This window comes from Uloborus diversus, chromosome 9 (assembly GCF_026930045.1).
Source record: "Uloborus diversus isolate 005 chromosome 9, Udiv.v.3.1, whole genome shotgun sequence".
NCBI classification, from domain to species: Eukaryota; Metazoa; Arthropoda; class Arachnida; order Araneae; family Uloboridae; genus Uloborus; species Uloborus diversus.
Window position 1 is genome coordinate 2,768,638 of NC_072739.1, and position 15,093 is coordinate 2,783,730.

Here is a 15,093-nt window from a genome sequence, read left to right on the forward strand (position 1 = left end):
CATTCCACTACAAATATAATACAATCCTGAAGGTTTACAAAGGGGAAAAAAGATAATCTCAACTACCAACAGAGACCAACTTACTTTCGTAACAAAGCCTACAGCCTATTTCATATCAGCAAATGTAAGTCCTTCGACATGATTTCAAATTGCAAATGCTCAAAAGGGGCATCAGTGTCCGAGTGGTCTGAGTGACTGCTTGACATTGTCACACTTGAGGCGGTGGGTTCGACTCCCACCCTCGCTCCGGTTGTACCAACCCCTCGTTGTGATGTAAATTCTTTCATGTGTTGTTAATATGTGTAATAAAATATATCATGCGTAAGGGAGGCAAAGCACTCAGATTGTAGTCCTCATCAAAATAAACCTGTGCAATTAAGCACCGAAAGAAAGAAAGAAGAAATGCTCAAAAGAATGTAAGTTCCAGCAAAGGAAGGTCTGCAAGATCAAAGAGGATTGAGAATTATGATAATCGGTAGTATAGATGAGGAGAGACGACGAAATTGGGGAGAAAAGTTAAAAGAGAGGAAGCTATTACTCAATCGAGTAAATAAGCTAAACATCAAACAGAAAAAATCAACCCAATTTTGCAGATACAGACAGTCGAAGATGACTCTCACTCGTTGGACAGTGTGACAGATGATGCGTACATACCTAATGAAAAAAGAATTGAGACTAAGGCAAAGAAAAATATGAAACGTAAGAAAATGACAATCTCTCTACCTTCACTGGCTAAAGCTTGCGATTGGATCGGAGTCGCGAACAGATCGGCTGCTATATTAGCAACATGAGTTCTGCACGATTCGAAAACGCTTGTTAAATTCATCATTCGCATGCACGCCCCAACATGGTTTGCCGTAAAAGCCCACTGGTCATGCAAAGATGGATCTAGGCATCTTCACCAAATACTTGTTGAGTCACGATGCCTTTGCCCCAAAGAAAAAAAAGAAAATTAATTTGAACTTGGACATCTTGAATTCAAATTATGTTTTTCGCAATCACGAGTGTATGTGTATGTAGGCGTGTGTGTATGTGTGTTTGTGTGTGGGGGGGGGGGGTATGTGTATGTGTGGGTAGTTGTGTGTAGGTGTAGGTGTATGTATGTGTAGGTGTGTGTGTATGTATGTATGCGTGTGTGTATGTGTAGGTGTGTGTGTATATGTAGGTGTGTATGTATGTATGTATGCGTGTGTGTATGTGTTTGTGTGTGTAGGTGTATGTGGGGTGTGTGTGTGTTTGTGTGGGGGGTATGTGTATGTGTGGGTAGTTATGTGTATGTGTAGGTATGTGTATGTGTAGGTGTGTGTGTATATGTAGGTGTGTGTGTATGTATGTATGCGTGTGTGTATGTGTTTGTGTGTGTAGGTGTATGTGGGGTGTGTGTGTATGTATGTATGCGTGTGTGTATGTGTTTGTGTGTGTAGGTGTATGTAGGGTATGTGTGTGTTTGTGTGGGGGGTATGTGTATGTGTGGGTAGTTATGTGTATGTGTAGGTGTGTGTATGTGTAGGTGCCTGTATGTATGCGTTTGTGTGTGTAGGTGTATGTGTAAGTGTAGACAAGTAAGTGACGCAACATGGAGACAGTTTTCGCTAGAGGAGCAGCTTCGTGAGGCGGCCGGCCGGCCGACCGACCATGGTGCTGCAGAGGGAGGCGGGGGGAAAATAAAATCATAGGAATTCAAAACTGTCAAGTGAGAACAATAAGCAATCGTGATTGCTCAAAAAAAAAAATATCGTTGACCTTGTAATTCATCGCACACAATGCTTTTTTTTTTGCTCACCTAGAGAATATTCTCATGATGACCGATCATGGGTTATATGTACGTAAACTGGACCTGCGACGGGTTATGAAAGCCAGAGCTTCTACAAAATTCAGTGAACCAATATGGATTGTTATGTTTCCCGAACAGCTTCGACACTGTCAAATATTTCGACATGATTAATTGGGATGTATGCCAGATCTCATCACCTCCAATAATCAAAGATATGACAGACGCTGAGCTCGGTTATCTTGTCACAACGGAGGTGACTCCAAACATCATCTTCGGAAAATTTCCAAACCACACACAAGCTTTGAAAAGACATGTACTGTCCGTTCTCGAAAGCAAAGACTAACACTCAGGATAGATTCCATTTTAAAAAGGGGAGATAGGTTGAAGATGGGCACTTTCCGCTCGCACTGGAAGAACTGCTGAACACGTCATTTTGCACCTTTTACTTCCGGGTCTCCCTCCCTATTTTGATAAAATCAGAAAAGACCTGACGCATGCGCAAATTGGCGGAAAGTCTCGGCTAACGAAAACAGACATTTAAGCTGGTGACAGAGTAGGCAAAAGCTGTTTGTGGGCGGAAAGCACAAGATGGCTTCCTCTGCACACGCATCGCTTCACGCATGCCCAAGTTTGAGACGAAGCGTGGATTTTCTAAATATTTGGGATATTTAATGCATTTAGATTTTTTTAATTTTATTGTTTTTTGTATTTTTGATATTTTATTGCATTTTGTATAATATTTGGGATATTTTTTGTTGTGCTTAGAGGCGGCTAAAACGATAAAGAGTTTGCCGGATGTACAGTCAATTTTTTACGTAATGTCACTAAATATTGTAAAATAAAAGGTAGCGAAGAGAGATCAAAATATTTTTCAAATCTCTTGAAAATTTCACGCTTTGTTTTGGTGATCAAATGGCACATTTTGACCTGTCAAGCTATTTTAAATTTGAAAAAAAAAAAAATCTTTTGGCCATTTTCACTCCACCTTAGTGGTATGCTCTCTTGCATCAACTTGCACATTCGCGTTATATTCCACGCGCGCGTGGAAAAACATGGTAATAAAACCTTCTTTCACTTGGTTTTTCCAGTAACAAACTATTAGTTTGCTTTCGTTTTGTAATCACTTTCTTGTACAAGTATTAGTGTTGTCCTTACTTAAGGGCCATTCTTCAAAAAGTGTAACTTTTCTGTCACACGCGCCTTTTACCAGTAAAAACTTTAAGGAACAATTCATTTAACAATGATTTTTAATTTCATCAAAAATATATCTATTTAAAACCGCCAACAATTGTTAAGTAAAAATTTTTATTTTAGTCAATTCACAACATGTGAATTCTCACTTCCGTAGCATGTCACACACCTTGTGTGACTGTTTATGTTGCTTAATAACTTGTTTAATTAAAAGTATATACTTATTTATTTATTATTCCTTTCACAAGTGTCTCAAATACTAATCATTTAAGTATATTTATTTTTTTAATATTGTGTTTTAGTTCGTTTTAGTAGGACAAGAAGTCATGTCACACAATAAATTCTCACCTCCGTTACCTAAACACAAAATGCCATTCCTCATTAACACGTGGCAGTAATGCCATCACATTTTATTTTCCACTAGTGGCACCCGTACGACTTCGCCCGTAATAGAAAAATCAAAAGGTCTTTTGGTTCGCCTGTATATTTACAAATAATGTATGGTGAATTTTCTCGCCAATTGGCTTGTACCGACGTTACAGTTCCACGTTATGATAATCTCGTATCTCGCCAATTGGCTTGTGCCCATGTTACGATTCCACGTTATGATAATTTCGTAATTTATGATAGTTTTTTTTTCTTAAAATTTGAATAAAAAAAGAACCACATTGAATTTTCGAAAAATCGCTTCGAGGTGCACACCCCCATGCTACATACTAACTTTGCGCCAAATTTCATGAAAATCGGCCGAACGGTTTAAGCGCTATGCGCGTCACAGACATCCTACGGATATCCTACAGACATCCTACAGACATCCTACAGACATCCTCCGGACAGAGAGACTTACTGCTTTATTATTAGTAACTAGTGATACCCGCACGGCTTCGCCCGCAATAGAAAAATCAAAAGGTCTTTTGGTTCGCCTGTATATTTACAAATAATGTATAGTGAATTTTCTCGCCAGTTGGCTTGTACCGACATTACGGTTCCACGTTATGATCATTTCGTATCTCACCAATTGGCTTGTGCCCATGTTACGGTTCCACGTTACGATAATTTCGTAATTTATGATACTTTTTTTCTTAAAATTGGAATAAAAAAAGAACCACATCGAATTTTCGAAAAATCGCTTCGAGGTGCACACCCCCATGCTACATACTAACTTTGTGCCAAATTTCATGAAAATCGGCCGAACGGTTTAAGCGCTATGCGCGTCACAGACATCCTACGGACATCCTACAGACATCCTCCAGACATCCTCCAGACATCCTCCGGACAGAGAGACTTACTGCTTTATTATTAGTAAAGATGATACAAGGGAGCCTCCTTGTATCACAAGGGAGTTGTGAGATTTTTGTCGAAAAACAAAAAGATAGATTTTGCTTCAAAAACTTAGTGTGATTATTCTGACTTCTCACCTTCGTGAACTTGAATTTCAGGGATGTAAATTAATGTAAAATAATAAGTGAACATTTTTTCATATGCTTAACATCAGCAGATTGTAGCAACGAAAATTTTTTCCCCCTGAAAAATGTATCTTTAGGTCTATATTAATGGAAAATTCCTCACCTCCGTGACAGACCTTATCAATGTTATTATTTCTGAGGTGAAAATAAATGATGGAGGAGAAATACATCAATAATAGACATTGAACCAAAATTATAAATTGCCAGTATATCCTCAAATTTACTAAATACTATTTTTTGACATACATTTTAAACTACTAATTAAACCGTACTTTAATTAAGAGAGCTTGATATTATATTCCCACAAATCATTGAAATAGCTGATTGTTTGCAGAATTAAAAAAATTACTTCTTTTATATTAAACTAGTGGCACCCGCACGGCTTCGCCCGTAATAGAAAAATTAAAGGTCTTTTGGTTCGCTTGTATATATTTACAAATAATGTATGGTGAATTTTCTCGACAATTGGCTTGTACCGACGTTACAGTTCCACGTTATGATAATTTCGTATCTCACCCATTGGCTTGCGCCCATGGTACGATTCCACGTTATGATAATTTCGTAATTTATGATAGTTTTTTTTTTCTTAAAATTTGAATAAAAAAAAACCACATCGAATTTTCGAAAAATCGCTTCGAGGTGCACATCCCCATGCTACAAACTAACTTTGTGCCAAATTTCATGAAAATCGGCCGAACGGTTTAGGCGCTATGCGCGTCACAGACATCCTACAGATATCCTCCGGACAGAGAGACTTTCTGCTTTATTATTAGTAAAGATTGGCCCCGATTTTTAAATATTAAAGTTAAAAAGATTTTTTTTTAATTTCTATGAACAAGGCATTTTTTAATTATTTTTATTTATGAGTAAAATAATTGGAACTTAGCTGGGCCATTGTTTATGGTTACTTCATCTAGGTAACACTTTCGGGTAAGAACGAAAAAAAAAAAAAAAGAAAACAAAAGGTTTTGAAATTGAAAAATATTTGAGTTCAAAAGTTACGTTTTCTGGAGAATGACCCTTATGCAAAATTTCGTTTTATTCTGACTATTCCTTCTTGCTGCGTCGATTTTTTTTTTTTTTGCTGTAAAGTGTACATTTTATTTCAGTTTCACTTTTAACTAAAAGGTGGCACTCGTATTATGTGTAGAATACAATCTTGTGATACGTGAAGAAAGCAAATTGACTTATTGCATATTATATCGACTCTCAGGCAGTTTTTTTGATGTTGCTATAAAAAACATTATTGCACAAGCGATTTTCGAAGATTCATAAAATTGAATTTAAAACCAAGTTTAATAAAATTTTATCTTTTACTTCTGTGGGTTCGACATGGTCTCTTTGCGTGATGAAGCTGTTAAAGTAAAACTTTAAGAATCCGCAAAAATATATTCTAATATCTCCAGATCTTATACCTTGTGACTTCTCGTTGCTAGGCTATTTAAAGAGATGGATGTATAGAGATCAGTTCACTTCTATCACCCAGTTAAAATATGCCATAGACCATTATGTGTCAGATCTAATCTATGAAATGCTTTTTGAAAGCTGTACAGGGTGTTTCCTATCGTCTGAACGCTGTAATTCGCGATGATAGAAAACACATTAAATAGCTGCAATATTGAAACACTTTTGTTGATAAAAATTAACAGTATTAAATAATTATTTTATTAATTCCACTCCATTGCCACCATTTGGTCGAAAATTCAGACATAAAGTAATTTGTTTTCCTTATTAGCAAAAACTCACCGCGCTTTGATGCAAAAAAGTTAAATACGTATGAGATTTTGAAAAATCAACTGCCTTTTGGATCACCCTGTACTTTTGTCCCTGTACGGAAGTGTTGTTTGACACTTCTTTATCTTCTTTACTAATAATAAAGCAGTAAGTCTCTCTGTCCGGAGGATGTCTGGAGGATGTCTGTAGGATGTCCGTAGGATGTCTGTGACGAGCATAGCGCTTAAACCGTTCGGCCGATTTTCATGAAATTTGGCACAAAGTTAGTATGTAGCATGGGGGTGTGCACCTCGAAGCGATTTTTCGAAAATTCGATGTGGTTCTTTTTTTATTCCAATTTTAAGAAAAAAAAACTATCATAAATTACGAAATTATCATAACGTGGAACCGTAACATGGGCACAAGCCAATTGGCGATATACGAAATGATCATAACGTGGAACCGTAATGTCGGTACAAGCCAACTGGCGAGAAAATTCACTATACATTATTTGTAAATATACAGGCGAACCAAAAGACCTTTTGATTTTTCTATTGCGGGCGAAGCCGTGCGGGTGCCACTAGTTACTAATAATAAAGCAGAAAGTCTCTCTGTCCGGAGGATGTTTGGATGTCTGTGACGCGCATAGCGCCTAAACCGTTCGGCAGATTTTCATGAAATTTGGCACAAAGTTAGTATGTAGCATGGGGGTGTGCACCTCGAAGCGATTTTTCGAAAATTCGATGTGGTTCTTTTTTTATTCCAATTTTAAGAAAAAAACTATCATAAATTACGAAATTATCATAACGTGGAACCGTAACATGGGCACAAGCCAATTGGCGAGATACGAAATTATCTTCTTTATCTTCTTTACTAATAATAAAGCAGAAAGTCTCTCTGTCCGGAGGATGTCTGGATGTCTGTGACGCGCATAGCGCCTAAACCGTTCGGCCGATTTTCATGAAATTTGGCACAAAGTTAGTATGTAGCATGGGGGTGTGCACCTCGAAGCGATTTTTCGAAAATTCAATGTGGTTCTTTTTTTATTCCAATTTTAAGAAAAAAACTATCATAAATTACGAAATTATCATAACGTGGAACCGTAACATGGGCACAAGCCAACTGGCGAGATACGAAATTATCATAACGTGGAACTGTAACGTCGGTACAAGCCAATTGGCGAGAAAATTCACCATACATTATTTGTAAATATACAAGCGAACCAAAAGACCTTTAATTTTTCTATTACGGAAGCCGTGCGGGTGCCACTAGTAAATAAATATTTTGCCAGAAAAAGTTTTTAAAACATGTTTCCCTACCTCCACAATTGAAGATTTTCCTGACAGACGTAGTAGTCAGGATTTCCCGTCTTCTCAAGTAATCAGCCAGTTGTCCTCCAAACGGCACCACTATAGTCATCAGAAGGTGGGGCAGCGCTCCGAGGATACCAGACTGGAAAAGTTTCGCTGCTCAGTACAAACACTTTGAAATTACAATAAATAAATAGTTAAGTAAAGTCAACTGCGGAGAACATGGACACCACCGCCCAGGAGGGGGGATATGCTCGGGTAGGCCCGTGGACCAGAGGAATTTGCATTATAAGAACAGCAAAACTAAAAAATCAAAGGAACATCAAACCGTCTTCTCAAATAATCAGCCAGTTGTCCTCCAAACGGCACCACTATAGTCATCAGAAGGTGGGGCAGCGCTCCGAGGATACCAGACTGGAAAAGTTTCGCTGCTCAGTACAAACACTTTGAAATTACAATAAGTAAGTAGTTAAGTAAAGTCAACATGGACACCACCGCCCAGGAGGAGGGATATGCTCGGGTAGGCCCGTGGACCAGAGGAATTTGCATTATAAGAATAGCAAAACTAAAAAATCAAAGGAACATCAACTCAGTCAAATGAAAGCAACAAGTAATTTGTAATTGCTCGATAAATAAACAAATAAATGAATAAGTAAATGAGCAAAATAAATAAATGAATGAATGAATAATAAATAAATAAATGAATGAATAATAAATAAATAAATGAATGAATAATAAATAAATAAATAAAATGCAAATAAATAAATAAATTCAAAAATTGAGCTTGTTTCTGACATATTAAAGTTTTCGTCCGTAGTTGGTTAATCCATGCTTCTAAAAGTATTGCCACTTTGCATAAGTATGAGTCCATCTTTTAAGTCTTTTAACTTATACTATGCCGCCTACAAAAAGAACACTCAAGAGTTAAATTTTAAAAGTCATAATGTGATGAATAAAGTAATTGCCATCAGATAAATCATCTGTGCAGTATAAGAAGTGTGATATTTAAATAAAGATAGTTAAATAAATTGTAGTATTTAAGAAAAAAAAAAAGCTTTATATTTTAAGGTGGACAAAATAAAATAAGAAACTTTTCCAAATGAGTTCATTAAAAATCTTAAGTATAAAATTCTTTTGTGACCAAACTGAGAAGGACTCTCAGCGGCCCTGACAGCACTGCGAGCGATTTGTCAGCGCTGTGTTTTGCTGCGTGTCCAGACAAGTGTCTTTATCCCTTCTAAATGCACAATCCGGCACAGCCGTCACGTGACTCTTGAGAGAGCCATCAGTTTAGTTGTGTGTTTGCAGCGTGTTCAAAAAAATGCCCGTTATTCCATCCATTCTCGGGTGTATGTTTGAGAATCCTGAGTGCAAACTTTGAAAAGTTCAAACGGATAGAAGGGGAAGATTCTCCTTATCAAGAGCACAAGTGTTTTGCTGGCAAAAATAATTTTTGGAAGATCGACAATACGTTGAAAAAACCTTCAATTTTAAAAACTGACTAAAACGTCAAACGCGTGAAGGTTTTTCTGAGAACAGACCACCGGTGTCGTTTAAAATTTAAGACGATGGATGACCAGTTAAACTTAACCCTTTAACGAACTTCAAATTGGGACCGAAGATGCGTATCATACAGCCATTTCTATCACGGAACTTTGACTACAAAAGGCATTCTTGTTGTTCCCCAGTATCCCTATTCACCTGATCTGAGTCCCCGAGACTTTTTCCTCTTGCCTGAAATAGAAAAATATCTTTAAAGATCATTACGCAACCCTGAAGAATATTTAATCGACAGTGATCGACGTGTTAAAGGTCCTATCGAATGAAGCCTTTCAGGAAGGCTACAAAGAAATGGAACAATGGAATGCTGGTGTATAGCTGCAGAAGGGAACTACTTTGAAGAAGAATATAATGTTATTTAAAATATAAATAAATTAATTAATGAATAAATAAAATAAACACTTTGGTAGAAAAAACCAGAGCAATGATTACGTTTTTAACACACCTCGTATAATGGTAGTAAAATGCATTTAAATCTTAATGATGTCGAACTAACCTCATCAATATTGAAGTTGAAGACGTGTCTGAGGTACATAGGTTGCGAAATGAGCAACATGTAGAAGGTCCAGCTACGGCAAAAGTTGGCCACGATGATCGCGTACACAGGCATAGATGTGAACATGGCTTTCCAAGGGGTTGTTTTAAGCTGGAACAAAAAGAAGAGCTTAAATTCGGTGAACTGACATTTTTTTAAAAGTATACTTTCGTACTAAAGTTCTCTCTTATAGTTTGTATAGAGGACTCTTATTAGTTTGTATAGAGAGAAAAACTAAAAATAATAGCGTACTAAGTTTTTATTTAGTCATGAAAGAAGGTGCATCGGACATGATGACTCACTCAGAAAAAAATTCTAAAAGAATTCACCCCAAAAAGGGGTAGGGGCCACACCCCTTCAGTCTTTCTAGGTATACAGAAAATGTCAGTCGTTCTAATATTATAATTGACTATATAATTGTATTAATATATTATAATTGACTATATAATTGTATATTATAATTGACTATTATAATTGACTAATAAACTTGGAAATTGACTATTTTATTGATAATGGTGTGGTAAGTTTCGATAAAAAGTCGGTGGACTATCAATGACGTTGCAATATAGCTATTAACCTTATTACAACTATTTTACAATTTTAAAATCGGTAGATTCATTCGGAAAGAAATATCTTTTCAATTCCGAAATAGTCAGCAGACTTTCTCAATCTGCGACTGGCGTCGCACAGCACCAATGAGCGAGGCCCACTCGGTATTGCATTTCGTGCAAACCGAGTACACTTTGCCACCCCTAGTTCATACTTAAGACATTTCAGGTGACCAAATCTGGAGAAGGATTTTTGATGAATCCTGCCTTAACCAAAGGCAAGAGCACCACCAGGGCAGTGTCTGCCATACAAATAATGTACCGGAGGAATCTTCCAAGCCTGAAGATTCAAAGATTTTCTTCTTGAGTAATTCTCAACAAAGGACTGTCATTATTTTTTTTTGTCCTAATTATTTAGTAAGAGAAAACTTTCTTTTAAAGTTTTAAATCAAGTTGCTCAAACGCTTTAACACTAAAGAGACGAAGGGGCCTGTGTGGTCCCTCGCGTAGTTTGATGTTTAATAACTCTGATAATATCTAACGGAACTAAATGGAACTTTCTGACATTTCATTATATGACACTATTTGAATGCTTGTTTAATCATTTAATCATTCGCCTCATAGTACTGTAAATAATTGATCCTTATACCTAGAAAGAAGGGAGAGGCCACACTGGCCCCTAAGTTATTTTCAATTTAAAAAATTATTTTTTCCCTTTCTCCTAATTGCTGTAGCATCAAAAAAAAAGCCATTCACTCTATCTTATCTTATAACTTCCTCTTTATGCCCCTGGTTGGATATCCAAATGTTATAAACAGTACCGACTGCTTACCAGCCTAACGGTAGCCATTGCTCTTGGAAAGAAAAACTAATTCAACCTAATGGCCAGTATAGAGAGAAAAACTAAAAATAATTGCGTACTAAGTTTTTATTTAGTCATGAAAGAAGATGTATCGGGCATGATGACTCGCTCAGAAAAAAATCTCAAAAAATTCACCCCAAAAAGGGGTAGGGGCCACACTGACCCCTTCAGTCTTTCTAGGCATACAGAAAATGTCAGTCGTTCTAGTGTTAAACATACTGAAGGCTTTTTCCCATGAACACTTTATCTAGTGCATTTGCTTTGTCATTCTGACATTGCTTACCGTAGGTGCCGAGTGCGAGACTTTCCCTATGCTATTTTCAATGTAGATCAGCTCTGCTTGGGAAATTGTTGGATGCTTTGAGGGTTTTTCAAAGCAGAGCCACATCCAGAAGCCATACCACACCACTCCAGCAAAACCTGGAAAGATTTTATCAAAGCATTAGGCAACTCAGAAAAGGAATAGCAGTCACTGGCAGAGATAGAAGTTCCTCACGGGGAGTGTCCAGTAGGGTGGGTCGAATTAAACTTTTTTAAAGGGGGACCGAAACACAAAAATCGTCAAATCTTGCATTTTTACTTCCTTTTCCAAAAAAGGAAGTATTGCATTCGCGAAAAAATTTTCACTCAAAAATCGGCCTTAATTTAAATTTTTCTCACCCCCGAATTAATGTTGAGTTTTTTTTTTTTTTTTTTTTCGACCCGACCACACGTGGATATATGTCTAGGAACCTACAGACATCCGAAATATCCATTTTGAAGACCCCCGAGTTAATTACAACGAATTTTCTCGTGACGTCCGTATGTACGTATGTATGTGCGTATGTGTGTATGTATCTCGCATAACTCAAAAACGGTGTGTCCCAGAAAGTTGAAATTTGGTACGTAGACTCCTAGTGGAGCCTAGTTGTGCATCTTCCCTTTTGGTTGCATTCGGATGCTCCTAAGGGGGTCTTTTGCCCCGTTTTGGGGGGAAATCATTGTTAATTTCGATGTAAATTCAAGTGGTGTTATAATTTGTCGGACACTTGGCGATATATCGCCAGTCTTTTGGTCGCAAATGTTTTGTCGCCAACTTGGCGACAAATTTGGCGATTTTTTTTCTTTTTACTTCCTTTTACAAAAAAGGAAGTATTGTATTCGCGAAAAAATTTTCACTCAAAAATCGCCCTTAATTTCCATTTTGCTCACCCCCAAATGAATGTTGAGTTTTTTTTTCGATTCGACCACATGCGGAAAAGTGCCTAAGAATGTATAGACACGCGAAATATCCATTTTGACCATCACCGAGGTAATTACAACGACTTTTCTCGTGACGTCTGTATGTATGTGCGTATGTGCGTATGTATCTCGCATAACTCAAAAATGGTATGTCCTAGAAAGTTGAAATTTGGTACATAGACTCGTAGTGGGGTCTAGTTGTGCACCTCCCCTTTTGGTTGCTTTCGGATGTTCCTAAGGGGGTCTTTTGCACCTTTTTGGGGGGAAATCATTGTTAATATCAATGCAAACTTAAGTGGTGTGTCAATTTGGCGGACACTTGGCGATATATCGCCAGTCTTTTGGTCGCCAAGTTTTGTCGCCAACTTGGCGGAAAATTTGGCGATTTTTTTTTATCTGGTTTTAATTTGGCCATCGTTTTTAATATTTAGAGATTAAACTATTGAATCACATTAAAATTGCCAATAATGGGAAAATGACATTAAAATGGAGTAAAAGGAAGTCATGTGAGGCACACATCAGCTCGTTTTTTAAAATTTGGTTTCAAATTGGCCACTGTTGGTAATATTTAGGGAGTAAACTATTGAATCACATTAAAATTGCCAATAATGGGGAAATGACATTAAACTGGAGTAAAAGGAAGTCATGTGATGCACACATCAGCTTGTTTTTTATCATTTAAAAAATTACTCCGTTTTCTTCTGCTTAAAAGGACGTTTGAATCTTGTTTCTATCTTATTTAGAACGAAAGATATAATTATTTTTGTTGCATGCATCTAGCTAATGTGTATTTAACTTTAAAAATTTAAACGCGTTTTTCTCCATGATTCAATTTTTCCCGATTTCTTGCATTCAAACTCTTATAAGCCAGGAACTGATAAAGATAAAGTAATGAAATTTAGAGCATATCTTTTTCAAACAGTTTACTTTAATTTTTATTCGGCGAATTAAAGAAAAAAAAACGTTTACTGCAAAAAATATGATTTTTTTTAAAAAAAAGTATTTTTGAATTTTTCGAAATTTTTCTTCAAATATTTTTTATTTTTTATTGAATCAATATTTTTAAAATCGCCGAATAAAAATTAAAGCTTAGATATTTGTGCATAATTTTTTGAAAGAAATTGAAAATTGACCAAGAATATTTTGAGTTATAGCAATTTAAAGCAACCCCTTTAAAAAAAATTAAATTTAAATAAAAATAGTTTTTTATTTCTCAAATATTTACTTTATGATTTTGCTTATTCAATAGATGGTGAATCAGCTCAAAAAATTTCAAAACTCTAAAGTATTTAATAAAAAAAATTTCAAAATGTGTCCCGGACCCCTTAAAAATTAAAATCGCCTGTGGTAGAAAAAGTAGTGTACTGGCATAAAAAGTTCGAGTAAAATCTTTCCGGAAATCAAAATATATTTAGATCCCCCGCCAGCCAGTTGAAATTTCGCGAAATATGTATTGTGTATTGACATCTAATGCTCGTGTAAAAAAATTTTGCCACTCAAAACATATTTAGAGCCCCGGTCAGGCCCTTTAATTTTTGCCAAATATGTGAAAATTTACATTTATTCCCTATTTTTAAAAATTTCTTACACATAATTTTTTAAATCATCTGTGGTGAAAATGGTTTCCCAGTAAGATAGTTTGCACATGAAAGAAAATATATTGATATCGTTTGATATTTCGGCTCCCTCTCCCCCCCCCCCCCTCGAATAATGAAATTTGGAATATTTGCGGAGTTTTTATTATTTTGGTCTTGTTAAAGCGCAATTTTTACTACGCACTTTTTTTTTCAATTAAAGCAAGTTTTACACTTTCTTTTCCTATAATAGCACTCCTCAATTCCTTCGAAGACAAACTAAAGTGTAAAAGATGAAAGCACCGGAGGGCCGTTGATGCGCCATCAGCGATCATTACATGATGTAATGATGGTTTTGTTCACAAACAAAAGACCTTACTATTCAATTTGTTTTCACCACAGGAGATAAAAAATATATGCATAAGAAATCTTTTTAATTAAAAAAATGTCAAAGGATTCATATTTGGCAAAATTTCAGGGATCTGGCGGGGATCTAAACATATTTTAAGTACCAAAAATTTTTTTAAACGAGCATTAGATGTCAATACATAACTTTTCCCACCACAGGCGATAAAAAAAATTATACATAAAAAAAATTTCAAACTTTTTAAAAAATATCAATTTTTTACATATTTGGCGAAATTTCAAGGGGCTGGCTGGGGATCTAAATATGTAATTTGATTTTGGAAAAAAAATTTGCACGAACATTTGATGCCAAGACACAACTTTTCCCACTACAGGCGTTTTCGATTAAAAAAAAAAAGTTAAAATCGACTCACCCTAGTGTCCAGCTCAGGCCCATCATATAAAAATTCGCAATATAGAAATCTTGTTTTGAGCTTCAAGGGAGCTTATTTTGAGCTTCCATTTGGTTCGATTGCATTAGAAAATAAGTGGGGCAACATTTTATAGCATTTCAACCCTTACGAAACTGGTTGATTGAATTTAATAGAATTCTATAGAAAATTATATAGAAGTCTATAAGAAAGTTTCAATAGAAATTATTTCTATATAATTCTACAGATATCCATATAGAACTTGAGAATAAAGTTTCTATAGAGAATTTCTTCTATAAAGTTCTTTAGAAACTGCTATAGAATTTGAGCATAAGGTTTCTATAGATAATAGATTTTATAAAATTCTGTAGAATTTGATCAGAAAATTTCCCTTACTGTAGAATTTTGTAAAAAATTGAGAATTCATTCATTTTGTTTACAATTATAGCTTTCATTAGTGTTTATATATCACTACTAGTTTGGAAAGGCTAAAAATCTCTAATTAATTACGAAGTTTTATCCCTAAAATGAAATAGGTTAATGCCTAATTAATTTATTTAATT

At 35.8% G+C, this 15,093-nt stretch overlaps 1 protein-coding gene across 1 annotated transcript in view; it reads right to left on the reverse strand.

Moving 5' to 3' along the window:
- Positions 1–15,093, reverse strand: part of LOC129229229 (vesicular glutamate transporter 1-like) — a 109,204-nt gene that overhangs the window by 13,939 nt on the left and 80,172 nt on the right. Inside the window, 3 exon segments of the mRNA XM_054863490.1 lie at positions 7,464–7,596; positions 9,511–9,660; positions 11,243–11,379. Coding sequence (XP_054719465.1) covers positions 7,464–7,596; positions 9,511–9,660; positions 11,243–11,379 — 420 coding nt within the window.